Here is a 27,067-nt window from a genome sequence, read left to right on the forward strand (position 1 = left end):
TGTGTGAAAACTACAACTGCCTTGTTTTCATTAGGATTTCACCTTACGTTAGCTAATTCAAGTTAAGAACACATCTTTTTTCCTAATGAAGCTAATGCCTTAGTTTCTCGGTGCCTCAGTTTCCCATCTGTAAAGTGGGCATAATAGCATTTGCCCAACTCATAACTGTGTTGTGAGGATAAATATATTAAAGATTGCATGGTGCTCAGATCCTATCAGAATGAGGGGTCTTGTATGTACCTCAGCATATGTCCATGCTTGAAAGTTGTTTGGGGTTATGTCGATCTGCGTTAAGTGTTCCTGAACAACTGTATGCGAGCAGCATATCCACACTGCATGATCCCAGGTTAATGTACTTCTCTTTGGGATCATCATGCCCACACACCCCTGCATTGCTCCAAATAAGCACTCAGCCTTCAGGGCAGCAGACATCCCCCAGTGCAATATTCCTCCACTAGGCTTTATGCATTCTGGTATTTTTTTCCACGGTGCCTTGTGGGATAGCTACCCCAAAGCACTGGGATTCTGGAACTCGGGGTCAAACGAATTCATTCCCAACCAATTAGTTCCTCTCACTACATCCCATCATTCTTCTGGCGTTTATGAGCCAGCTCCCTTTTCCAAGCACTGTCACACAGCGTAGCGGAAACACTACTGAGGGCTGTGCCCCTGACGGTCATCACTACAGACAGGTTGCTTCCCATGTGTCTCAAACTGTGGGCAACGGTTTCTGGGGCAGCACAATACAGGCACCTGGAGAGGAGGCGGCTGAAATCAAGCTGTCGCTTCTGCATGAATTTTTCCTGGAGCGGCTTCCCATGGTGGGCTGCTGTTTTGGGGCATGGCCAACGAGCTGTGATGGGCGGGGCAGGACAGAGATGCAGACCTGGGAGACCAGCAGAGGTGGCTCACCCCACAGCTGCAGCGCTGGACCCAGGTACGTGGTGAGTGGTATCTGGAAGCTTGCCCCACCCTGATTGCTACCGGTCAGCAACTGCCCAGTGCGGTGTTGCTGGATCAGCCGTTGGGGCTATTGTCATGGAGGTGCAGTGGTGCTATCCGGAATGTGCTGTTGCCCTAGGTCATAAAGCTTGGAGATGCTCAGGGGTTTATTGCTGGAGTTGCATAGTTGGGGTTCTCAAATTGTATATGGGCTAGTGATGGGAACCACATGCTTCTTTTTGTCCCACCCCCAGGACTCAGAATTCATCAACAGTAAGGGGTATCTCTGCACGGTGCTGCAAGGTCTGGCTGATCACCATAGAAGGTTCATCGGTATTAATGGAGGGTGGTCTGAGAAGGTCCATGATGACAAGACCACTAGAAACTCTGCACCTCATTCTGCAATAATAAATGGAACTGTTGCTTGGAGGACCACGATGGACCTTAATGGTGTTGGATTCCTCATGTCATGTCTGCAACTGCTCAGTGAATGCCAACGACAACCTTGAATTGGTTCTTACTGTGTCCCACAGCACGCTAACCTCCAAGGAACTTCCATGTTCCCCGCGGCTCATCTGGCGGCTCTGCAAATACTGCAGGGTCAGGCGCTCTGTGCTCGCAACGCTCGTCACAGTAGTGCACAGCTGTGCAAGATCCATGCTTACAGAGATGGCGGATGTGTGGGTTGGAGGGGCTTTTGAAAAGAGGCATGAAACATTATTGGTTGCAGATAAAATTATGGGCTGGAGAAAACTGCATCATGAGACATAGAAATCATGTTCCCAGTCCTCCTGTACAACGCATTTGCTCCCATGAGGCATTGCAAACCCTTCCCCAAACAGCCTGCGCTCGATGGTGGCAAGTTGCACAGTGGCATAGCTACCCACGGTGCACTGCTTTCCGCATCAGTGCAAGTGCTAGTAGTGAGGACGTGCACCACCAACCCATGGAGCATAGTGTGGACATGCAAAAGCGATTTAATTACTGTGGCGCCTGTATGTCGACATAACTTAGGTCGACATAATTTTGTGATGTAAACTTGCCTCAATGACGGGTGGAAGGAAAAGGTGGACAGGCAAGCTGAACATTATGAACAGCCAGAGAGGTGGCTTCTATGAAATGCTTCAACTGGTCAAGGACACAGGGTCAGGGATGTGTTATGCCCCTGCTGTGAGGCCAAGGTAGTCTTGCGGACAACCCATCTACTTTAGTGTAAGGCTATGTCAACACTATGAAATTAGGTTGATTTTATAGAAGGCTTTTCTCATGATTGCGTGCAGGGACCAGTGATGCATGGTGCAAGGCTCATAGCAAGCTTCACGTGGGGATTTTATCCTGCTTCGGGCAAGGCTTTCGTGAAATTTCTCAACAACCTCATGACATTTCCAATGACATTCCATGTAATAAGAAATCCTCCACCCAGTTGTGTGTTAAACACTATTGCCTAGGCATTACACAGAGCCAACTTACAAGCCCGTGCCAAAAACCACGGGGCTGGGGGAGCACAAGTTTGTGCTTTCAAGATCACCAATTTGCACACGTGGGGGAAATGCTCTCTGCATCTTGTGGGCTAGGATGCGGGGGAGAGAGAAAGGCCTGTCCCTTGTGGGTGTGGGAGTTGAAGGATTCTCCTGCTCTCCACTGTTCTCCACGTTGTCTTGGGGGGTGGATGGTTGAGGAACGGGGTTGGGGGAGTGAAGGCCGTAGCCCGGTTTGCAGAGTTCTCAAAAGCAGAGGGCTTCAGGACATGGCTACGTTGGGGCGGATAGTGCCACTGATCTGCAATATCCACCTGGGGTTCACGGGGAGCCCGGGAATCCGTCAATGGTTGGGCCTTGGGGTTTAGAGGGTTGACAAGAACCTGAATTTCAGGGAGTTGTCTGTGGTGGAGTTGACAACATGCCATGAGGCAGTGGGGGCATCTCTGCCAAAAATACGGTCCAGCTTCTCACAGTAGCTGCAGACCAGGCCAGCTCTTTCAGGATATGAGTACACTGCAGTTAAACACCCGTGGCTGGCTGGGTCAACTCACTCAGGCTCATGGGGCTCGGGCTATGGGGCTGATTAATTGCTGTGTAGACCTTTAGGCTCAGGCTGGAGTCCAACTCTGGGATCTTCTGCCCTCCCAGAGCCTGGGCTCCAGCCTGAGCCCGGACGCCTACACTGAAATTGGATAGCCCCGCAGCCCGGGCTCTGCGAACCCAAATCAGCTAACTCAGGCCAGCTGCAGGTGTTTTACTGCGGTGTGGAGAAAGCTGTAGCAGGCAGGACGCTGCTCCGAACAGCATTCATATTGCTACAGAAAGCGTGACCCTTTGATCTCTCCAGCCATACCCTGCCCAAATAAATAGCAGCTGCTCTGTAGGACAATGATTCCATACAACCAGCCCCTTTCCTAATAACTTCCATGAATCCGCCTCCCATTCTTTCCAGCTACAAAGAGAGCTCCTACTAGCAATTCGTTACAAGTTATTAGGGTCACTGCAAGCATCCCAAAAAGCAGTGATAGTTTAGGCTGGGATTTTCAAAGGAATCTACATAAAGACAACCCCCTAAGGGAGTTTGGCATCCATTGCCTGTTGAATTTAACTAATTTACTCCAGGCTCCTTCAGAAACCCTAGCCCCGGTGCCCTGACTGCTGCTGTACTTAGGGGTTATTAGCGGCTGGATGAGGATCTATTGGTTGTTCTTTTGTGAGGGGAGCGGGAGGAAATGTTTGAATAACTAATAATTATGTCTTGAAGTTTGAAAAATACCATGTGTGTCGAGAGCTGGTGAAAGCGGATAGCCCCGGAATTACAAAGGCCTCTTGCTTCTCCAGAGGCAAGTTGGCAGGGAATAATGTGGAATCTGGAAGCAGCTTGGACTGCCCTGGCCCGTGTGGTGGATAAATAATAATATTTAAGCCCTTGTATAGGCCTATTTGATCTCGAAGCGCTTTACAAAGCTGGGTCAGTAGCGTTAGCTTCATAACACAGATGGGGAAGCTGGCACTGAGACGCGAAGCGACTTGCATAAGTTGAGCGACTAGCTGTGGCAGAACTGGGAGCAGAGCCCCCAAGGCAGGAAGGCTGGGGCTGTAGATAGCATGTGACTCTGGAAGGCTCCGGTCCAATTCCTTTGGCTGTGTGAATCTTGGCAAGTGCCTTCGGGCTTGTCTACAGGGGAGTTATTCCACTTTGCACGTGGAATAAGGGCATCCACATGTGGAGTTAATCAAGAACAGTGAATCCACTTTAAATTAGCAGCTTACCTTGTTCCAGATTAATGTTCAAGTGGAGACAAGTCCTAAATGTCTCTGGGCCTCAGGTCCCCCATCTGTAAAATGGGGACGGTAGCGCGGCCCTGCTGCACAGGCATGTGATAAAGATTAAAGATGGTAAGATGCCCAGATATTACAGTAATGGGATCATAAAAGGATGGATAGAAACCCAGGACTCCCAAGTCCTGGTCTATGTGCTGTGTGTCTTAGATACTTCTCGGGCATCCTTCCCCACAGTATCTAAGCAAGAAACTATGTTGCTTCTCATGTGGCTTGACAGAGGACTCCAGCTAGCAGGACTGTCAACCTGGCACCTTTCAGCAGCAGGTGAAAACAAATTCTTAGGGTTACATTAGGTTTTTGGTATGGAGCTTATGTACCTTGGATGCTGCTTCATTAGAATAAATATTTCTATGATACATTCCTATTTAATAGTAGAAAAATAAAATATCAAGGTTCGCTGGTGACCCAGAGCCAAGGGATGCAGCCTGTGTGCCATTCTGCCAGCTCTCCCCACCCGCAGTGAAAACGTGAAAGATGCTTTGTTTCGAAGCCGTTCATCCTCAGCGTCTCCCCCCACCCAAAGCCCGTTTTTTTTTTAAAGCGGCCTCATCGTCTCTGTTTGATGAGAAATGCAGGAGACCTAGGAAAAGTCTTTTACAAAACAACACCCACAGTTCCACTAACTTGTTAAACAGAGAGAGGCTGGAAACTGCCAACGCCTCTCCAAGGAAAGACACGAGAGTGAGAGAGAGGAGAGAGAAAAAGCAGGTTATTTATAAAGTCAGGCAGTGGTAGGGTATCTTCACTCGAGTCTGCAAACTGTCTGCTGCTGGGAGGTCACTCCAGAAGAAAAACCTTGCAGTGCCCATGACCTGCAAGCACACTATTTGATCAGGACTGCGGGGCGGGCACCAACCCTGGCAAATTGAGACACACACATGCTCTTTAATACACAGGAGATCAGGCAGACGAACACTGAGGCTTTGGAAAAGGGACTCTGGGTCTGGTAAGTTGATTTCTGTATTTATCATGGGTTATGCTGCCTTTTTTTTTTTATTATTTGTTTGCATACCTGCACCGCAGAGGGAATGCAACCCCCTCGCCATGCCGGTGGCACGATGCTGACACAGGGAGCCCTGTGAATCACACGCCAATGACATGGATGGCACAGGTCTGAGCCTCAAGGGCTGCTTTGGTTACTACTGGGGGAGCTTTCGCCCTTATTAACAATGCCATTTTTCATTGGTGACTTGTTAGGGAGGGGTGAGACAAGCTAGACAGACAGATTCATGCCAGACTCCAGCCTCCAGACCCCCAACCACCACCTACTCCACCCAGCACAACATCTACCTGGCTCTGCATTGGGTTCTAGATGAAGGATATTACCGGGTTAACAGGGTGAGAAGGTGGCAATGATGGGGATGGATGAAGCTCATGCTGTCCGACTCTGGTTGTTCCAGCAAGGTGCCCTATGCAGCACAATCCCAGTTAGACTAGCAGTCAGTGGAATGGGACCAGCTTATTCATGCTGACAGATGAAGATGTTAAACTTGTTTTATCCTACACATGAAAGGGATACAGACCCCACTGTAGAAATGGAGTTGGACAGTGGAAAGCTCCCTAAAGGAAGGGGGCTGTAGGTTGAGAGCCAAACTCTGTGGACTTGGCATTGGACAGAGGGAAACTGTGCTGTATATGCAAGAGAGACTCCTTAGGAGCGGGTAGATTGGGGAAAAGACCATCTCAGAATGGTGTGTACTTGCAGGAAGGTACCCCTAGGAACAATAGTGTATAGTGGAGATTCCCCCTTAGGAAAAGTTCCACATAGTGGGAGAGACCTAGGAATTGGGGCAGACCCCCTAGGAATTGTGCCAAATAAGGGGGGACAGAACCCCTAGGAATTGTGCCAAATAGGGGGGACAGACCCCCGAGGAATGGTGCTGTACAGTGGGAAAGATGGCCTTTATTGGGGGTGGAGGAAGCCCATTTATTGGGAAGCAGGAGTAGTATTTTACCAGTCAAGGTACCCCTGGAATGGGAGGAGGAGGAGAGCTGCTCTCTGAAGCAGCCTGCATGCCAAGCTCCTGCACCGCACACAGACTCAGTAATGCACCACGTTTCACTGGCCCCATCGGCTGCAGGAACTCCTGTAGGTATGGAAAATGGAAGAAACCCAAGAGCCCAGCCACGGAGTGTTTCAATCCCTCTTTTCTTCCCACACGAGCAGCCTGCCAGCCAGCAGTGTGCCTAGGTGGCGATGCGCAGTCTGGCTCAGAGCAGGACTGTACCCTCTTTGTCTGGAGTGCCGGGATTCCTCATTAGGGCTGGAGCTATAAATATCCCCCCCTTCCTGTAGCTCTGTTCTGTATGTATGTCTGAGTCAGGGCTATGGATGCTGTGAGGCCTGCTACAAGTAACCCAGAGGCCTCCTGTGATAATTAGTCTGGGGACGCCCCTGCCAAAGCCGCAGTTTGGACAGGCTGTCTGCACTGCAGGGGCAGCAAATCCAGATCAGAATGTCCAGCAGGCACCAATTTCACAGCTTTGCAAGGGCCTGGGCATGCCTGCAAGGGGACCTCTGATCTTCCACCCTTACTTGGATTATAGTAGCACCGGCCAAGAGCGCAGCCCAATTGCGCTAGGTGCTGTACATACGGGCAGTGACGGTCCTTGTCCCACAAAGCTTACAGTCTAAATACTCCAGACAGAGAAAGAATGGGAAGTGTTATTGCTATCCCCATTTCCAGATAGGGAACTGAGGCCCAGAGCGAGATAAGGTGACGCAGGAAGACGGTGGCAGAGATGGGAGTTGAAGCCCGGTCTCCTAAAGCCCAGGCCAGTGCTGTAAGCAAAAGGGCAGCCTTCTCCCTCCGCAGAACAGACCTTAACATTAAGTTGGACTCCCAATGCTCAGAGTAGCTGGAAGCCTCTGGGAGCAGCCCACTCTCCATCACGCTGGTCACTCTGAGACAATAAGGCCAGGCCGTTGAGTGTTGATGAAGTGGTACGTACTGGAAGATGCCTCCGTCTCCAGGGTCATTCTCCCCTCCCCTCTGGGTGGGTGAGCCCAGTCCTGCCCCCACTGGGAGTTTGCTCGCTGATTTGAGGGACTCAGCCTGCTCCCATTGTGTTACCACTGCCCCGAGGTCCTGGCGTGTAAGAGAAGGAGGTGAAGGACTGAACCTGCTCTCATCCCTTTAACCTCCCCTGCTCAGTGCAGCCTGGGGTATTTCCCAGATGCTTTCCAAACTCTTCCTTGCATGCTGTTCTATGCATGCAGAATTAAGGAAAGAGTGTAAATCACTGTGTGGGTGGTTATATGGCCCTCATGGCCATGGTGTGCCAAAACCTACTGTCGTTAATGGCAAGGTAGGGCAGTATTATGTAGGTAGGGCTTGTTTAGTTTGCAGAAGAGAAGAGTGAGGGAGGATTTGATAGCAGCCTTCAACTACCTGAGGGGGGGTTGCAAAGAGGATGGAGCTTGGCTGTTCTCAGTAGTGGTAGCAGATGACAGAACAAGGAGCAATGGTCTCAAGTTGCAGTGGGGGAGCTCTAGGTTGGATATTGGGAAACACTGTTTCACGAGGAGGGTGGTGAAGCACTGGAATGGGTTATCTAGGGAGGTGGTGGAATCTCCATCCTTAGAGGTTTTTAAGGCCCGGCTTGACAAAGCTCTGGCTGGGACGATTTAGTAGGGGTTGGTCCTGCTCTGAGCAGGGGGTGGGACTAGATGACCTCCTGAGGCCTCTTCCAACCCTAATCTTCTAGGAATCTATGATTCCATTAACCCCATTTTACAGATGTGGAACTGAGGCACGGGACAGATTAAGTCACTTCCCCAAGTCACGAAAGTCGCCTGTGACAAAGCCAGGAATGCCAGGTTTCCTGAGTCTCGATCCAAAGCCCTCTCCAGTAGGTCACCCCTCCTCCCCAGCCAAACAGGCTTTGTCTCATTGCGTCCAGGTGCCTGGGTCTGTGACTGCAGCCTGATGAAATATTAAGAGCAACAATTTCATGCCACTAATTTAGCCCCTTTTCTTCTGCTTGTAAATTATCCATGAATAGACTTTGATCTTAGTAAATGTGTTTGCGATGCAAAAGTCGATGATGAATGGTTACTTCAGCCTCTGGGTTTCATCGTGACTATTTGTCACTTCAGACAATTGCTATTCATGGGGTCTAATTGGTCACTTAAGTCACAAGGTATTGTTTCTGCTTCCTGAGTGGGTGACGCCTAAAGAGCTTCCAAGCAACCACTCATAATGCAAATCTTTATACAGGTCCATGTGCATTAAATATATTTGCAATGTCAGGAGACTTGGGTTCTCTTCTCAGCTCCTCACTGACCTGCTGTCTCTGTCTCTCCTCCGTCCTGTGTACTTCTTGTCTATATATACTAGGATCAGGAACTCTTACAATGTACAGCTCTGAGCACAATGGGGCTCCAATCTCATTTGTAGCATCTATAGACACTATTGTAATAATAAAATAATAATAATAATAATAATTAATAATAAATAAGTTATCATGATCAAAATGTCACTGGCATGAATGTTCACAAAAAGCAAATGAAAGGGTGGTGAATTGGATCCAGCTCTCTCTATTACTGCCGCTCAAGGGCCCCCACCCACAATGGTATGATAATAACACCTGGCTCTTATACAGCACTTGTCATTAGCAGACCTCAAAGCACTTTACAAAGGAGGTCAGTGTCATTATCCCCATTTGTACTGAAATGCCAAGAAGGGAAGTGACTTGTCCAAGGTCACTCAGAAAACCAGTGACAGAGTCAGGAATAGAACCCAGGTCGCCTTGTTCCCTCTCCAATGCTCCAGGCCCCATGATAAACACCCGCCTGCTTCCTATTTCTAGTCACTTGTGCCTGACCTAAAGTTGCTCATATTTTTCCCACTTCTATACAGGTTCCATGAGGTTCTGCACAATGCACTGGGCTTCTGTCCTGATAGTAGCTGGGCTGTGTGGGGTCTCCCTGGGCCAGTATGAAGACGAAGAAGATATGTACTGGATGCATCAGTACCGTCGCAGCCAGGCGTTGTCCTATAACTACATGCCGTACTACGAGGATGAGGTCCCCCCTTACTCTTATGTCCCGCCTGGGTCCTCCTTTGCGGAGCCCAACCCTGAACCCATTTCCCGGGAATGCCCCCAGGAGTGCGACTGCCCCCCCAACTTCTCCACAGCATTGTACTGCGACAGCCGCAACCTGAGGTACCTTCCCTTTGTGCCTTCCAGAATGAAGTACGTCTACTTCCAGAGCAACCAGATCACCACCGTCCAAGAGGGGGCTTTCGACAACGCCACGACGCTGGAATGGATTGCGCTGCATGGCAACCAGATAACCAGTGAGAAGATGGGCAAGAAGGTCTTTGCCAAGCTCAAGAACCTGGAGAGGCTGTATCTGGATAACAACAACCTGACTAAGATGCCCAGCCCCCTGCCCAGGTCCCTGAGAGAACTCCACCTGGCTTACAATCAGATCACCAGGATCCCATCCAATGCTCTGGAGGGGTTGGAGAACCTCACTGCCCTGTATCTCAGCCACAACCAGATCCATGATATAGGAGCATCTTTCAAAGGGTTAAAGTCCTTGATCCTTGTTGACCTGAGCTACAATCACCTCAGGAAGCTCCCTGATGGCCTCCCAAGCTCTCTTGAGCAGCTCTACCTAGAGCACAACTACATCTACACCATCCCCGATGAGTATTTCAAGGTGTCCCCCAAGCTGCTCTATATCAGGCTGTCCCATAACAGCCTGACCAATGAAGGGCTCTCCTCCAACACCTTCAACACCAGCAGCATCCTAGAGCTCGATCTGTCTTATAACAGGCTCCAGAAGATCCCCCGGGTTAGCACCAACCTCGAGAACCTCTATCTCCAAGGGAACCAAATCAATGGTGAGCAGCATCCCAACCGCAACCTCTTGATGCTAGGGGGTCCCATTGTCAATGGTCAGGACAAGGGGTAGGGAGATGGGGAGCCAGGTTCTGGCACTATTTGTTGGACGCGGCCTGGTCTAATGGCCTGAGCAGAGGGACCAGAACTCAGAAAACCTGAATTCCATTGCGGTCTATACCACTGATTTCTTATGTGGCCTTAGGACAGTCACTTCCCTACTCTGTGCCCCTGTTTGCCCCATCTACATGGTACTTTTGTGAAGTGCTCTGAGATGCTGGGATGCACGGTGCTCTGGTAAGTGCAAGGTGTTATCCTTTTGCTCAGTGGAAGTCTTTCTCATGTCTGTGAGATTATCTTTTTAAATTCTGCAAGATGAGGTAGAACTCCACAGGGAATTTAAAGGTGAAGAACTAACGAGATTGAGATACATTAATGATTAAAAAAAAATACTAGCTGAATTAAATTATCAGAGATCAGGTGACAAAGGTCATTTTAGGTACAAATGATGTGGCTGCACGGAGGATGGGGGATGCCACCGAGAGAAGAGGACACCAGAAAGTATAGTGTATCCGAATAGGATCGTATCACTTTAAATGTTTTGAGAACCCTGTCCTGGCACTCACTGTGTCCTCCATATTAGAAGCCAGTGAGAGCAGCAGCGTGTAGGTGGCTAAGACTGGCGTGTTTGTGTATATCGAGTAAACACAGTTATTTGGGACCCAGCTGTGCGCCCATGTGGTTTCTTTATATGAACTTTTGTTGTGAAAAGAGTAAAAAAGCACAACAGAAAAGTTGTGAAAAGAAGAGAAAGAAACTCATCCTTTGTATGGCAGGTGAAAGACAATATTCTGTCCTCCCCCCTCACGCTGGTGCACAGATGAATAACCCTAGAGACCTACATTTGGTTCCCTGCACTGGGATGTAACTGTGGTGCAAGTGATGCACCTGATTCCATTCTCACTTACGTGGGTGTAAATGGGGAGTGACTCCACTGAAGTCAATGGTGTGGGTGGGAGCAGAATTGGGTCCAGAGGACATAGATTTGATCAGGAAGGAGGGGTAAGTGGCAAAGTGGTGTAACTTATGCCACGCTTTGGCACTCAGTGGGCGTGCAAGTCTGCAGGGCCCAGATTCAGACCAGAAGAGTAAGCACAACTCCTATTAAACCTAATGGAGACTGTGTCTGCTTACACCAGACCTGAAGCTAACTCTGGGAATATGGGTAATGGTATAGGTGCACCTACCCATTTACGTGCATGGGCAAAGGCTGCTTTCTGAATGCCAGATCAGCGCAAGGTTTGCTACTTTGCACTTACATGCACCTCGTAACATACTCTGTCATTTACACCAAGACTGATTTGACCCATGGGAGTTGCACCAACTCACTCCAGCTTGCATTTGGCCCATGCAGTCCACTTGTGTCTATGCATTTGGGCTTCTGCCTAACTTAATCCTGTATCCATTCCTGGCCTGGAGCACTGGCTTCTTGACATTACTGGCTCGGAAGCCAAAAATAGTGATGCTCCTCTCCCTGGGGTGCTAAAGCACCACAGTGCATCTCTTCCGCCCTGCTGCTCCGAGCATGCATCATCATTACAATTAGTGAGAGCTGCTGCCTGGCCTTTCCGGCAGCCTCCTCGGCACAGGGACTAAATCCATCTGCACTGTCCAAGAAACTCCAGTGTGGATTTAGCTGGGGGGGGCCTGGGTAATACTGACACGAAAGCCTGAGCAAATGTCTGAGGGAGGGTCTCCATCAGGGTGGGATGATGGGGTTCGTGCTGGGGTCAGTTGGGGCTGGGGGTAACAGGGTCTGTGTTGTCACAGGGATTCTTGTATCTGCTCACATTGGCAGTCCCTGAGCCATCCTAGATCAGAGATTTGTGCACAGGATAAATAGTCTTTCTTGACCAGCAGTTCTCCAGCAGGACCAGCATCGCCAGGCTTTGATGACTGCTGCTGTAGGCTCCCCCTGCCCTGCTCAATGCTGAGCTTCTGTCTGCTTCCTCTTTACTGGTGCACATTACATTCGAAGGCAGGGGTTCTCAATGTTTTTCTTTCTGAGGCCCCCCTCAACACGCTATAAAAATTCCACGGCCCATCTGTGCCACAGTAACTGGTTTTCTGCATATAAAAGCCAGGGCCAGAGTTAGGGGCAATTTCCTGGGGCCCCACGCCATAGAGGGCCCTGTGAAGCTAAGTTGGTCAGACTTTGGCTTCAGCCCCAGATGGTGGAGCTTTGGCTTTCTACCTCGGGCCCCAGCACGTCTAATGGCGGCCCTGCTTGGCAGACCCCCTGAAACCTGCTCGTGGCCCTGAGGGGGCTCTGGGCCCCTGGTTAAGAACCACTGTTCTAAGGGGCTATGGAGTTTCCAGACACCACTGCAATGTAGCATGGACACAGCTGAATGGGAAGTGACGGAGCCAAGGAATTAGTCTGGTTCACTGGGACAGTGGTGTACCATGTTGCAAGAGACACCAGGTGCTGTGTGAGGTCTCATTCAGAGGACTCCCTCGCACGTGCTGTCTGTGACTTTGATACGGCCATTACACCACTTGTCACTAGCCGCAGCAGAAGTCCCATCTGTAGGGGCAGCATCTCCTGGTTGGAAAGTTGTTGGCCACCTCTCCTTTTCCATTCCTAAAGTCACTTCTTGGTCCCCAGAAACCAACTGCCATTAATGGAAGCTCTGCGGGTCCAGACTGGAGAGGGGATGCAACCCTAAACTGTAGCTTGCATGCTGGCCACTTAGTTAATAATATCTCCAGCTATTCCCAACACACATGGAACAAATACGGGAAGGAGGAAGCCTTCAGTCCGTGACAGCATGTTACTGAAGCAACCCATATCATGGGCTCCAGTAACCAGTACACAAAGGTTACCGTGTTCCACAGATGACTCTTCATTCAGAGGGATCCCAAGAAGACACATAGAAAGGACCAGACAAAACCAAGCATCTTTCTTCTTTCAGTCTGCCTCTCTCTCTCTCCCTCCTTACTGGGATCCACTAAACTTCTGCCATCAGCAGCTCTTTAAAATTTCTCCAATTTGGCAGCACCGGGGAATTCAGCTTTGGGCCTGTTTATTCTAAAACCTTGGATTACCCAAAGCAGCTTGGATGTAATAGGCAGATACTTTCACGTCGGAAAGTCTCATGTCAGCATCTAGATTTCTCTCCAAAATATCCAAGTCACAGGAGCAACGTTCCTGTTCAAAATTTGGTTCCCCCCTAAAAGGCAACTGGAAAAATCTTGTCTGAGATTCTAAATGTGCTATTTTGGGGGGTTCCGGAACCTTTAACCTGACAGTCACCACTTTGAATCCAGCCTAGGTCCGTTGCTGACCATAAGTCATGAATGTTATTTTCTGAAGGATGTTCAGTACACTGAAGAGGTTTCATCTTATTATTTATTATTGTCTTGCTTATAGACCCAACCGAGATCGGGACCCTATTGTACTAGGGGCTGCATAGACTCATGGTAAGAGACAGCCCTGCCCCAAAGAGCTTGCACGCAGATCCTCAAAGATATTTAGGTGCCTAACTCCTATTTATTTCAGTTTACCTCCAAGGTGGATTACGCTAATTCAGAATAAGGCATTCCTATTCCGAAATAAGAACATCCACACATGGAGTGAATCAGGAATAGTTAATCTGCTTTAAATTCATATCCTAACTTTTTCTGGATTATTTTTCATGTCAACAAGCCCTTGGTCTCTTTTGCCTTGCTTTGCCAACTGTTTGATGCAGATAAGAGCATGGCCCTACCTCACGGCAGTGTTGTGAGGGTAAATCCATTTTTTAAGAAATTGGGGGGTTCCAAAGCACTTAAGGCAGGCACCCCAAAAGAGGCCCCACCAGGTTAGTGGAAGCATCATGTGTGGGAAGCTTGCCCTGTCATTTCCTGTGCTGCTGAGGTTCTGTGGTTAAACAGAAGCCTTTCATCTCCAGAACCAATCTGGCATCTTTCACCAGGGCGAAATTCACTGAAATAAGAAAACAAATGGAACATATATTTTTTTAAGCTGAATGCCTGGAAAAATCCATTCCTGCTTCGCTCCCCTGACAAGCCCTGCGATCCGGATGCTCTGTAATATCAGAGAAACCTGAGCAACAAGCCGTGGCTGCCTGGATCACTTACTTAAATTAAGTGTTCGTGATGCCATCAACTGTTTTAAGGGACATGCGTAGCCCTGCACTGGGGAACTGACAGAGATGCAAAACGAGAACAGACTCCCAAATGTTTGCTTTCAACGTGTGCAGTTGTTGAGTCTGCACATAGATGGTGTTAAATCGTGCTGGCGCTCAACCCCTTCTGTTTATTTAGTCATGCATTTTTACGGCTGTTTTTGCAGCTGAACTTGAAAATATTCAGTGGGGTTCTCTGAAGACCTTTATTTCCCTGTAGTGAATGAGGAATGCTGAAGATCGACAGAATCGAGAGGCAGTGTTTTGTTTTAACACAGACCTGGCCTCTGCTGAGCTTTTAAGATAATGATGTTATGATCTCCTGGATGGAAGACGTTCTCCCTGTGACTCATCTCCGATGGACAATATCACTTTGTCTTTAGTGTCATCATCCAAGGATCTCAAAGAACTTTACAAATCCTAATGACTGAAGCTGAGGCAGTGTGGTCCAGTGGATGGGGCATTGAACTAGGTTTCGGGAGAGATTGGTTTGACCCCTGGCTTTGCCACGGACAAGCTGTGTGACTTTTGGGCAAGTCATTTAACCTTCTCACCCACTGACTGTCTTGTCTTCTGAAGCTCTTTAGGGCAAGGGCTGTCTCTCACTATGTGTATGTACGGCACTTAACACAATGGGGCTTGGATCTTGGTTGGAGCCTTTAGATGCTACTGCAGTGTTCCCATGTAGGTAAGTATGTCGGGGTACTCTACATACTAGTACTTAAGTACTTTAACTTTTCTGTACTTAGTACTTGAATTTAAATACATTTTAAAGGTACTTAAAGAATAAATAACTTTTTTTATCTGCAAATACTTTTTCAAAATAGCTGTTTGAAACCATCACATCCCTCCCAACTGTCCCAGAATCTGGCTGGCCCCCAGAACCCATTGTCCCAGCTTAGGGGTTTCAAGCCTTGAGTGCCGGCTACCAGGGCTTTTTTCCGTTGGCCCCGCTGTTGCACTAGCCAGGGAGGGTGGCAGCCTTGCCCCCGCCCCCAACCTTCGTTTCTGATTGGTCAATGCAACCGGCAGCGGGAGACCCGCTCCCCGGCCCAGCTGCAATGGGGAGATTTGTTCGCAGCCCCTGGGGAAACCCCCTTGTATGGATACTTTTCTGCAGCAACAACTCTGTGATGGATCAGCGTCCAAAGAAAAAACAGATAAGCTATTATAAGCTTAATTCTTATAATACGGGGATTGAAAGAACTTGTACATGTACTTACAAATACATCAGTTCTATTTCCACAGCATATTTGTACTTCTTGTAAAGTTCTCTGTAATGGTGTGCTTGGCACTTATATGCAAGTCCATTTTATCAGTACGTGCGGCAACACTGTGCTGCTGTAACAGAAATAACAGGGTGTCACAACAGGGAAATGGAGGCAGTGAGAGATGAAGTGACTTGACCAAAGACACATAGTGAAACAGTAGCAGAGGCAGGAATAAAACTCACGTTTCCCATCTCCCTGCTCTTACCATTAGTCAGGGCTACTCCCCCTGTGAAAGAGCGACAGAGGGCCAGCGGACGGCTCAATGCCTATTCCCTGTCCCGCTGCCCCTGGGTGGTGCTGGAGAGATGGAGTCTCACTGTTCTCCCAAGTCTGCGTGTGAGCAGTGCGGTCACCTCCCCGGCTTTAATCAAGGAACATCTGTGCTAACAAATTCTCTCTCCCCGGCTAGGTATTTGTTAAGTCTTCACCAAGTCCTGGAGCTTTGCTGCCCCCTGGTTGCTCTCTTCCTTCCCAAAGGCTGCACGGAAAGCTGGAGCATGCCCCTCTCCAAAACACACCCTCGCCCGCAATACAACAGGGGGCTTTCAAGGTTTGCTGTGGCTCAGTAGTGACCCATTGGGATCACAGCAGCCCCCTTCACTGTTAGCAGACAGATCTTGCTAGAAGTAAGGATAACAGACCCAGCCCTGCTCTGCAATCTACTTCCCTTCCCCATGTTAACAGGAGGGCAGGGTCTGAACCCTCCCTCAGCTACACGAGTGAAATTCCATTGACTTCAGTGGGGTGACTCCTGATTTACACAGGAATGAATGAGAGGAGAATCAGGGCCAGGGCATTTTCTGCCCTTTCAGACATGGCTAGTGATTTTGGTAGCCTCCGTTTGTTGGGTGCCCAACTTTAAGGGTCCTGATTTGCAGAGAGAAGGCGCTCAGCGCTGTCTGAAAATCAGGCCTCCTGAAGGTGTCTCAAAATCGTTACTCAGTTCTGAAAGTCTTGGCCCTTGTCCAATATATGTTCCAAACCCCACTGAGACAGCCCAAGTGTGGTTTTTAGGTATGGGAGGGATTTTTTTGTGTGTGTGGGGGACAACAAAGGGGGCACAGTGGTTCTCAACTGAATTCCAAAGGCCCTGCGTCTGCACTATGGAGCAAAACATTGCAATAAAATGCACTGTATAAAAAAGTGTATTCCCATGGTGCCTAGGTGTTCTAGTCATGTCCACTTGTTATGACTATTATTACCCATGGTGCTGTTAGTACTGATCGAGCCTAGGCATGGCTCTTTCCCGTCAGGACTGTATGAACACTAGCTAGAGAGTTCTGGGCTCCAGCTGTCTCTTAGTGCTCTGTCTCCTTTTCCCCCTGCAGAATTCTCCATCAGCAGCTTCTGCACACTCGTCGACGTCATGAACTTTTCCAAGCTCCAGGTCTTGCGGCTGGATGGGAATGAGATCCAAAGGAACGCGGTGCCCCCAGATGCCCCCCTCTGCCTGAGACGTGCTGCCGTCATTGAGATTTAACCCCGACCGACCCCCCCCCTCCCCCCGTGCTCTCCCCCTGTCCTCAGGGCAGCACCACACCCGTTCCAGTAATCCAGGCTGGGGGAGGCCTCCACTCTCATTTTAACGCAGCTTGATGGTTTGATTTGGCTTCTGCAATAGCGTAATATGGGTGGCACAATAGCAGCCAGAGTAGAAGGGATATGTCATTAACTCCACCCACTAGCTGCTATCCCTTTTAGCTTATCAGGTCACACCAGTATGGAGGCAGGTCTCTGCTTTGTCCTATAAAAACCCTACTTTTCTCTCTCTAACCAGCCAATCAGTTCTCTTGATGATTCCCCACCATTGTCTTGCTGCCCGCATGTCCATGCAGCTCCCACCAGCATGGGTGGGTTGCCTGGAGGGGACTCAAGTTGTCTCCGTTCAGATGCATTGGATTTGAAAGTTTGATGCCAGCTGGGATAGTTTTGGGGTTCATGTTCTGTGTAGGAGGAACTGTGGTAAAGGGATCAGAGACAGGGGAGGAGGAGAATTCAAGTTTTTAAAAGGTGATGTGGAAAAACAGAACAGGCCATGGGACAGGATGGGGATCATTTGAAGAGAGACTGTGGAAGAGAGGAGCAGAGAGGAAGGGTGAGAGGAAAATTTGAATGGAAAAATTGCAATAATCTATGGGTCAGAACTTCACCAGGTGTAAATGGGTGTAGCCACATTGACTTCAGGCAGCAGGTTTAAAACAAACAAAAGGGAGTATTTTTTCACAAAATGCACAGTCAACCTGTGGAACTCCTTGCCAGAGGATGTTGTGAAGTCCAAGACTATAACAGGGTTCAAAAAAGAACTAGATAAATTCATGGAGGATATGTCCATCAATGGCTATTAGCCAGGATGGGCAGGGATGGTGTCCCTAGCCTTTGTTTGCCAGAAGCTGGAAACAGGCGACAGGGGATGGATCACTTGATGATTCCCTGTTCTGTTCATTCCCTCTGGGGCACCTGGCACTGGCCACTGTCGGAAGACAGGATACTGGGCTGGATGGACCTTTGGTCTGACCCAGTCTGGCCGTTCTTATGTGCTTATGTTCTTATGAATGATGCTGATTTACACCAGCTGAGGATCTGCAACTTTACATCCTGTATGTACTGGTCTCCTCTTACTTGAGACTGCTGAACTTTCAGGGGACTATCTTCCTAGGACACACTGCAGGCTTCTGTGCAGCTAGCAAAATGTAGGCGCTGGTTTATAAAGGGGAATTGCTGGGGTGGGCGGGGGGCGGGGGGGCAGATTTGTTTGGTTCAAAGGTTTGCAGGCTAGTTTTTGAGCCCCGCACTTCCCTTCCCTCCTCAGAATGTGGGCAAACCAACACGGCCTATTGCCCGATATGTGGCCAGGTGTCACCATCTAGCTGGAATTTGCCACTAGGATGTTTCAAGCTGAATTGGTCCAAAAAAAAAAAATACCAATAGATACATAAAGCCTGGTTCCCATTTATCCTATGGCCCTTTTGAACTGCAAGAGGGTGGCAGAGCGGCTTTAGCGTGAGGGCAATTATCTTAGTGCCAGCGAGACGCTGTGCTGTGGGTTTTTAAATTGATAGACCGTGGGCCAGATTCTGATCTCTGTAACAGTGGTGTCAAACCCGGAACAACTCCATTAGATAAACTATAAGGGTTACAAACCCTCTTGCTTCTAGGTACCGGCTAACCAGCAACTGCTGGAGTTAGGGTGAAACTACTGCTAAGGGAAACTCGTCCAAGAATTGTCCATGAAGGAATTTCTTGAACATTGCTGTGAAGCCGCTGATACTGGTCACTGTCAGAGACAAGATACCAGACAGATGGCCTCCTGGTCTGAGCTCGTATGACCATTCCTATTGTATGCTAGCCTTCATCTTTCTCTGTAACATTTATAGCGTGCCTGCCACCGAAGTGGCTGCCAATGGAAGTCAGTGAGGTGTTACTCTGGATTTTTGCCGGAGATCCAAACCTAACCTCTCCTCTTTGTATTAACTCTTAATTCATAGACACAAACACCCTCGGTGGGCAAAGCAAAAGGCACATACGTGGCTGAGCAACAGAGATGGATCGACAGGCGCCTGAAACAAAGTTAGCCACGTGAACGTGACACATTTACCAGGCAGCAGCGCTCACAGGTGGGGGGTGCGGTGGGGGGGGTTGTCCCTGACCTGTCAGCCAGCCATGCCAAAGTACCTATAGGTGCTGGAACTAGGAGTGCGGGGGGATGCTGCCGCACCCCCAGGCTTGAAGTGGTTTCCACTATATACAGGGTTTACAGTTTAAATTTCCACCTTTTTCTGCAGGGTGTTTGCATTGGATAACTGAGTTCCTGCCAAACTTTGTCCCCTTCGGGTGGGACGAGTGGAATTTCAAGGCTGCAAGAGCATTAAGTTTCCCAGTTGCACTGAGTTGAAAGTTATAAACTTCTGGCACGACGTAGCAACCTTTTCCAGTCCAGGGAGCAGAAGGGCAGATCTTGGGTGGCAGCTTCCTTGGGGTAGTATCATTCTCTGAGCGACCTTTCCTGCGTCAGCTCCTCCAAACGAATTTGCAGGTGACCAGGAGGAGACAGTGCAGCAGCCATAGCTGGTGAGGAAAAGCGTTCTTGTTACTTTCAGCTCCTGTGGAATCCAGCTTTGCTAATCACTGCTCGTAACATAGGGATCATACCTTTCTTTCCAGGTGCTGCTTGGCTGCAGATGAAGAATGCTACAGTTTAACAAAGTGGCATTCAGAGTCAATGGTAACTATAATGCGACCCGCCTTGACATTACAATACCAGGCAGGATTCACTCTGGTTCAGTGAGCTTTTGCTTCAAGGCAGACAATCTGATTCTGGAAAGCTGGTTTCATGGTTGTGTGTGAGCCCAGTCAGATGTCGCAATCAAACGAAAGGAGCTGCCCAGACTCACCCTTATTGCAAATTCCCACTGTGCCTTCCCGTTGTGGTTAATTGCGTTTGTTAAGTGTGGCACTCTCTGGCTGTACAATTGTTTGCTCTTTTCTCTTGAGGAACTCACAGGGTAGCAAGGCTCGGTCTGCGCTAAGCATCAATCCCCTTGGGCTGTTTTGGTCTGAAACACCCCTTTTCCCCAGCCCAGATTGGGGTCCCATTTAAAAAAAATCTTGGCGGTGAATTTGAATTCCACAAAAGCCAAAATACCAGCTAGGTTCACTGGACAAGGCAGAGAACAAGGGTCAGGTGACCTTCTGGGGTACTTGGGAAGCTCAAGAGGCCATCTAAACCCTCCACATTTAAACTGCATGCTAACAATATAAAGGAATCTGTACTCTCACCAAAGCATGAATTGTAGATATCATACCAATCAATAAAACCCTTTTTATAATTGCATGGATTGTGTTTCAGGAATGCAAAAAAGAGAGGCCAAGTTCTGAATGTCTGGATGGCAATTAGAGATGGGCCTGAAACAAACACTCCAGAACTTTATAAAGGTTTAAGCCTAAATTTTCAAAAGTGACTAGTGATTTTGGGTACCGAACATGAGATGTTAACCTTCAAGGGGCGTGTTTTTTCAGAGGGCAGGACCCTCAACGCTTGCTGAAAATCAGGAAGTCTCCTAAGAATCTCAAGTTGGGGTTCTAACAACGGAGGTGACCAAGATCACTCGTCATTGTTGAAAAGGGAGACCACAGAGTCCAAACCCAGATCCTAAGTTTACAGTCAATACCATGCTCCAAACACTCCTGAGCTTCAGGAGTTTTGAAAATGCATCTCTGGATGCAAATTTTGCAGCTTGGATCCCTCTTCCGTGATGACTGGCAAGCTCTCATCTTAATTCTTGTCTATTCTGAAAGGTTCTGGAAGGGGGCTTCTGGGAGGAGGGGGTTGTTACTTTAAACAAACAAACCAGCAGCTACCCCAAAATTACGAGAAGCCTGCTGACACAATCACACCAGGTACCAGATCTGCCACTGGGCTAAAAGGTCAGATAGTCAATTAATGCAAATCATGTAGCACCACTGACCTGTCTGGAAAGTGAGCCATGGACAGCGCCCTGGTAAAGGCTTTCTGCCAGAAGCCCCATTAGCCAGTAATTTTACTACAATAGCTCTTACAGGCCCCAATGCACAATTGCTCTCGGTGCTGCATGCCCATATAGTAAACAGAGTCCTTGCGCTAACGAGTTTAGGGGGGGTGGCATCACCCTCTCTGGATACCGCTAAAACATCCATGCACCCAGGGCTTAAATTCAGCCAGAACTGTCTGGAGCAGAGCTCTGGCAAATAGTTTCAAACCCATGAGGCAGAAGCCCTGAGCCCTGGCATGCCCCATGGGGCTGAAGCCCTCAGACCCCACCCAGCAGCTGAAGCATGGAGCCCCGAGTGGGACGGGGCATGGGGGGGCGTGCTGGGAAATACTGTATGGGAATTTAAGTCTTGCCTGCACCCCTCACTATAGCCATTGGCTGAGGGGTGTTGCTTTCAAGCAAGGCATCAGAGAGGCAGTGTGATTCACAGGCTAAGGCCCACCTTGATTTTAAATGCGTATTTACTGTGATGAGTAAAATCTTTTTAGGCACCACTGTATTTCTGACGCTAGGTGTCAGTGCTGCATGTCAGTTGCATTCAACTTCCTCTGTTTTTAAAGCCTAAGCTGAGTTGGGAATGTTCTGCCCAAGTTTTTCAGTCCCAAATACCCACCCATCTGGCACCTCTCCGAAGCCCTGATGAAGAACACCATCCGCACCCTGCAGGATGGGGTAGGTTAAGGCCAGACCTGTGGGAGCTGAGTCTGCAGTCTGAAGTTCCTCCAACTCAACAAGAAGTCGATGGCAGAACAGTGACAACTGGGCACAAACCCCCAGCTGATTGCTCCATGCTTGGGAGGGTTGGAGTGGGCTAGAACGGGAGGGCCATCAAGCACTCAGGAGGAGGAGAAAGGAAGAAAGATGTATCTAGTAGAATCTAGTCTGGGGACAAGGCATGTGTCTCCAGGGATTCTCCAGAATATTCATGAATCCGGGCTCCCTGACAGCCTTCATCGGCCCCATCCCATGGGAAGGCAGGAGGCAGATAGGGAGGTCTGAGGCACACCCACTGTCAGTGCCTGTTAAAATGAAAAAGGACCTTGGACCCTGCAAGGTTAGAGCAGATCAGAGGCCAGCTATGAGCTACAAGCCCATGAGCAATCCAGGCATCTAGTGATATAGACAGCTCCTCTCTTTTTCAGAGGAGAAGCAGATGGGGTGAGGCGAATGGTGCTTCAGACCAGGCTCACCTAAGAAACAGGCTCTTCCTGGGGGGGGTAGGACGAGCCTGAGATAAAGAGTCAATAGATTCCCAGAGATTTCTAGGTTGGTCTCCCTAATGTACAGCCACTGGCTGGATGCTGGCACACCACTATCTGGATCAGCTGCCTCCAAATGGGATGCCTTTCCGTGCCCGGCATCTCTCCATCCTTCCTACCTGCACCCAAAATCCATTGCCTTCAGGTGGGGGCAACCCCATGGCCCACACTGCCTCTTCACATGGCTTCCCAGGACCAGCTAGAGATGAGGCCCACAGGCACTTGGGTACTCCCCACTCTGCTCTTGGGAACTGCTAGCACTTTGAGCTAGCCCGCATGGTATTCCAGCAACCCCTTGGGAAGAACGGAAGCCCCTGGAGGTGGAAAATGATGGGGTAAGGGACTGAGAAGTGAGTCTCACCCACCAATGGGACCACTGAGCAAACACAATATGAGTACATCGGCCATCACAAAAGCCAAGATAATCCCTTCTGCACAGAATCTGGGTCACGGCCAGTGAAGTCAAAGGATTTCAGCCAGCGCTGGGAGTGGTCCAGGTGTGGAGAACTCCTGAGCCTGTGGGTACCCAGCGTGGGCCTAGGTAGGAGCGCAGCTGTTGCAGCTGGAATAGTCAGGTCAGCCAGGCAGGAGGCTGCCTGGCAGAGAAACTGGGGCAGCGAAAGCTGTAAGGAAATGCTGAGTACCAATTGCGTTGACACATGTGCGCAGAGCCCCGGTTACACAAACAGCAGATGGGAGATAATGGCAGTCTCTCTCCTGCAGCTTGCGCCACGAGGGGCTGACAGTACCGGCTCCATGGTGCAGGAAGAAGGGAACAGCTTGCAGCCTGACCCAGATAAGGAGAGAGACCTTTAAACAGGCCAGTGCCTGACCACACCGGAGCTCAATATACTCCTCTCTCTCTCTCTGTCTAGGAGTTGGAAGGAAATGTGTTCATCAGGCAGCACATGTGAAATTCGAGGCTGGGGTTGGCCGCTCATATTCGGAAATTTATGAGCGCCATGTCCAGCGATCCGTGTCTTCCTCATGTCAACTGATTTTGGCTAGCCTTGACTCTTCTTTGCACACCCCGTTACCATATGAGTTTCCTCCCCACCAACTACACTGCTCTGTTGCTTCCCTTCTTATCGGCTTGATCATCTACTCTGGTTGAATTCCCATCCCAATCTCCAGGCATCTGCTGTTGTCAGGGTCAGATTAAGTCATAGGCACTATAGGCCAGTGCCTAGGGCCCCAGTGCTTGGATCAGTGTCAGAATCACAATTTTCATTAAAAGCGAAACAAAACGTTTCTAGCCTTCGTTGTTGCAAAGAACATCCCGAAAATATGAACCCAATGCCTGAGTATGCAGACAGCCTGCAACAATAGCTCTGAGAGGTGCGAACTGCCTCATGCATCTCAGTGGGGTGTTAGCTCCAAGACCCACTACACTGGGGGCTTCCTCAATGGAGGACTCACTGCAGTCAAGCCAGACCTTATGTTAAATCTCTAGCAAAGAGAAGACCAGTGTGTGGGAGGAGAAAAGTGCAGCCGGCCTAGACCACCCACACACCTCAGTTGCTGGGGTAAATACTGAAAGGTCCCTCTGCCTCTCTTGGGTTTGGAGAGGAGTTCCTGGTACACGATGCATGAGTGAATATGACGTGCCGTGAACCCCTTTCTGTTAGGGGGTCATGCTGGATTATGGAGCTAACGGAGCCAAAGCAACAAGGGAACCCCACAGCAGGAACAGTCCGGGAATCCGAAAGGCTCGGATTTTCACTAGCATGGGAGTTTCAGGGAGCACACTGGGTGTGGTTAAATGGGATCAGTCCCAGACAGTCCCTCTCCAGCAGATGCAGCCCTCCATGCACAGTTGTTCACATACAGTGTGAAGAAGTGAGGTTTTTACCCACGAAAGCTTACGCTCCAATACGTCTGTTAGTCCATAAGGGGCCACAGGACTCTTTGCCAGTGAACATACAGTTCACATACAGTGACTGCTGGATTTCCAGACAAGTGGGAAGTATCAGTGACTCTCATCAGGTGCATGGTCCCTCCTCAGCTGGTGTTAGCCCAATGGGTCTCCCTGCTGACCCCCAACCATGTCTTATAATGCCCACTAAATGCACACATCTGTCTTTCCTCACGATCGTTGGGAAGCAGACAGTTAACAGTGGCTGTGTCCATGGCTTTGATGCAGGTATACACCAGCTGCAGTGAATGTGTCTGCACGCCCTGGGATTGACTAAACTCCCAACATCCTGCCACATGCTCAGGGTCAGCCCAGAGATGGATTCTTTGTGGAGAGGATCAGGCTCAGCATAAGCCCAGGGATGAAGTGTTTGTGAGGAGGGCTCTAGCGTTCTCTTCAGTTGTCCCAGAGTCCTAGCCAGGACATTACAGCACACGCCAGGCTGTGCATATCTGGTCCTGGCGTTCGGCAAGTGACCCGACACCCATCTGCCTTCAGTCTCAAAGCCCTGCCAGAGGCAGCCTGCAATCAACCAGAAACATACCATGGCTCACTACCCATCCTCCTTCCTCCATAATAACATCCATTCATCCAGATCAATGGGAGTAGGGGGACTAGGAATGGGAAACACACCCCCTGAAGCAGTGCGGGGAGCCCCACTGTCGTGCGGGGCACGAGCATTTGTGGGACAGTTTTTCTCTTGCAAGGAGGGCTGCAAATTCCTTCCCTTTCAGCTGCTCAGCACCCCCCTCCCCTTCCTGTGCTCAAAAGCTGCCCAAGTGCCCTGTACACACAGCTCTTTGTTCCCGGGTCAGATTTTTGCCTTGGAGCACCAAGCTGCCCTCCCAAAAACAACAGCCTGGCACCCTGGGACATCTGCATTGGAGGCCCCTGTCTGCTGACCCATCCCACACCCCCAAAGCCATCGAATTTGGCCTGGGGTGAAAAAGAGGGGGAAGAAAACAAAAATTAAGAGGCACTGGGGTGGTTCTCGTAGACAGTGGGGTTGAGTCACAGGCAGGTGGGGACTCTGCATATTCTGCTTTTAGGACCAGATCCTCAGGTGGTGTAAATTGGTATAGCACCACGGCATGCCACAAAGCCTTGCAGATTCACACCCAGCTGAGAACCTGGCCCGTTAACACCAACGGAGTGATGCTGATTTGCACCAGCTGGGGATCTGACCCACTGATACTAACAGAGCTCTGCAGCTTTATACCAACTGAAAATCCACTGGAACTTGGCAGATTTACCCCAGCCAGAGATCTGGCCCGTCGGCTCCAGTGGAGTGATGCCAAGTTACACCAGCTGGGAATCTGGCCCTGAATATTCAGCTTCACAAAGAGCTCAAGGACTGGGAGAGGGGCAACCCCCACGCCCCTGGATGGCCCGTCCCCAAGGCAGCCTCAGAAACATCACTGTGCATTTCCAGCTCCATGCATGTTGTCTGGACAAAAATCTCCATGCAGGGGGGAGATCCCAGCTTGGCTGGGGCTACTGTCCTGCCTAATCCACCCCGCGTCAGCAAGACTGGCAAGGGGGGGCTTGACTATCCCGCTTCCTTAATAAAACAGGATCAGGGCTTGCAAAGCAGGTCAGCGCTGGGAAAACACCCTGCAAACAGACTTTGCCCGGCGGGCAGCCCTGGCGAACACAAGCAGCTGCCAACTCCCCCTTCTTCTGTCCCCCCCCCCCGCCCCACCAAAGGCCACGGCTGCTACAAGGATTGTTGATTTCTAAGGGGCCTCTCCCGCACCACCCTCCCTCTGCAGTGGGCACCGACCCTTTAACAGCACCCCAAGTCACGCCCCCCCTTTTTATCTCCCAAAGGGGAAGGCCCCCATTGGGCCACCAGGCTGCCCAATCAGAAGTCTGTTGTCATGGGGGGGTGGAGTAAGCCCTTGGCGGTGGGGGGAAGATTTTTCACTCTGTTGCTGGGAGAAGGAGGCAGAGGCTGGTACGACAGGCTGCCCTGTGGGGATGGGAGCAGGCAAAGCTCCATCTATCCAGGGCAGGCTGTTCCCACCCACTGCAGGAAGAGGGCTGGGGGAGGCGACCTTTGTCTTTGCCTGGTTTCCTCGATCACCAAAAATAAAAATCCTGCAGTGCTTTTCCCTGCCATGGTGACGCAGCGTGCTATGGGGAGTGGGGGGTCCGTCTTGGGGAACACAGCAGGGGGATTGTTAGAGGCCTGAGCAAGACACAGTTTCCCAATTGACCTCGGGTTTCGGACACCTCCCTTTTAGGGCACTCACTTTGAGCCAGGTTTTTCAAAGGTGCTGATCCCATTAACCCCGAGCAGTGCTGCAGTTACTCCACTCCCTTGCAACTCAGCCCCTCAGAACCAGATTTTCAGAAGCACCCACCGCGGTAGCCAGATTTTCAGAAGCACCCACCGCGGTAGCCAGATTTTCAGAAGAGCGCAATCCCTGTGTAGGCACCTAAATAAGGCCCAAGTTTTGCAAAGTTCTCAGCACCCTGCAACTCCCCCTGTGACACAGATGGACAGATTTTTCCCAAGAACTCAGCACCCAACCTGCATCTAGTGTGCTGAGCTCCTGTGAAAATCTGGGAAATATCTTAAAAGCTGGACTCCCTAAAAATCAGTGCTTACGTCTCAAAATCTTGACCCTGGCGGTCAGCTGTTTTATTCTGGTCTTAAACACCCCCCAGTTACAACTTTAGACACCTCCTGGGTGCTCCAGGTTATTTGGGTTTGTTGTTTCAGCACATGCCATTTTTTGTTTATATCTATATTTCCCCCCAAGAAAAGTGCAAAAGAC

General features: G+C 49.7%; 1 protein-coding gene and 1 long non-coding RNA gene across 2 annotated transcripts; both read left to right on the forward strand.

Moving 5' to 3' along the window:
- The first annotated feature begins 4,811 nt into the window (after positions 1–4,811).
- FMOD (fibromodulin) lies at positions 4,812–17,071 on the forward strand. The gene is made up of 3 exons (XM_074936075.1): positions 4,812–5,214; positions 9,131–10,123; positions 16,911–17,071. The coding sequence occupies exons 2-3, from the start codon at positions 9,136–9,138 to the stop codon at positions 17,060–17,062; spliced, it is 1,140 nt and encodes a 379-aa protein (XP_074792176.1). The 5' UTR covers positions 4,812–5,214; positions 9,131–9,135; the 3' UTR covers positions 17,063–17,071.
- Positions 17,072–18,376: 1,305 nt separating this feature from the next.
- LOC141975669 (uncharacterized) lies at positions 18,377–23,266 on the forward strand. Its single transcript, XR_012635984.1, has 3 exons — positions 18,377–19,650; positions 19,744–19,804; positions 23,245–23,266. It is a non-coding gene; the product is annotated as an uncharacterized LOC141975669 (long non-coding RNA).
- Positions 23,267–27,067: the final 3,801 nt, after the last annotated feature.

This window comes from Natator depressus, chromosome 21 (assembly GCF_965152275.1).
Source record: "Natator depressus isolate rNatDep1 chromosome 21, rNatDep2.hap1, whole genome shotgun sequence".
Classification (NCBI taxonomy): Eukaryota; Metazoa; Chordata; order Testudines; family Cheloniidae; genus Natator; species Natator depressus.

Coding starts and splice junctions, on each gene's coding strand:
- FMOD (XM_074936075.1), top strand. CDS start 9,136: ATGAGGTTCTGCACAATGCACTGGGCTTCTGTCCTGATAGTAGCTGGG. Junction 10,124..16,910: donor CCAAGGGAACCAAATCAATG/GTGAGCAGCATC, acceptor TTCCCCCTGCAG/AATTCTCCATCAGCAGCTTC.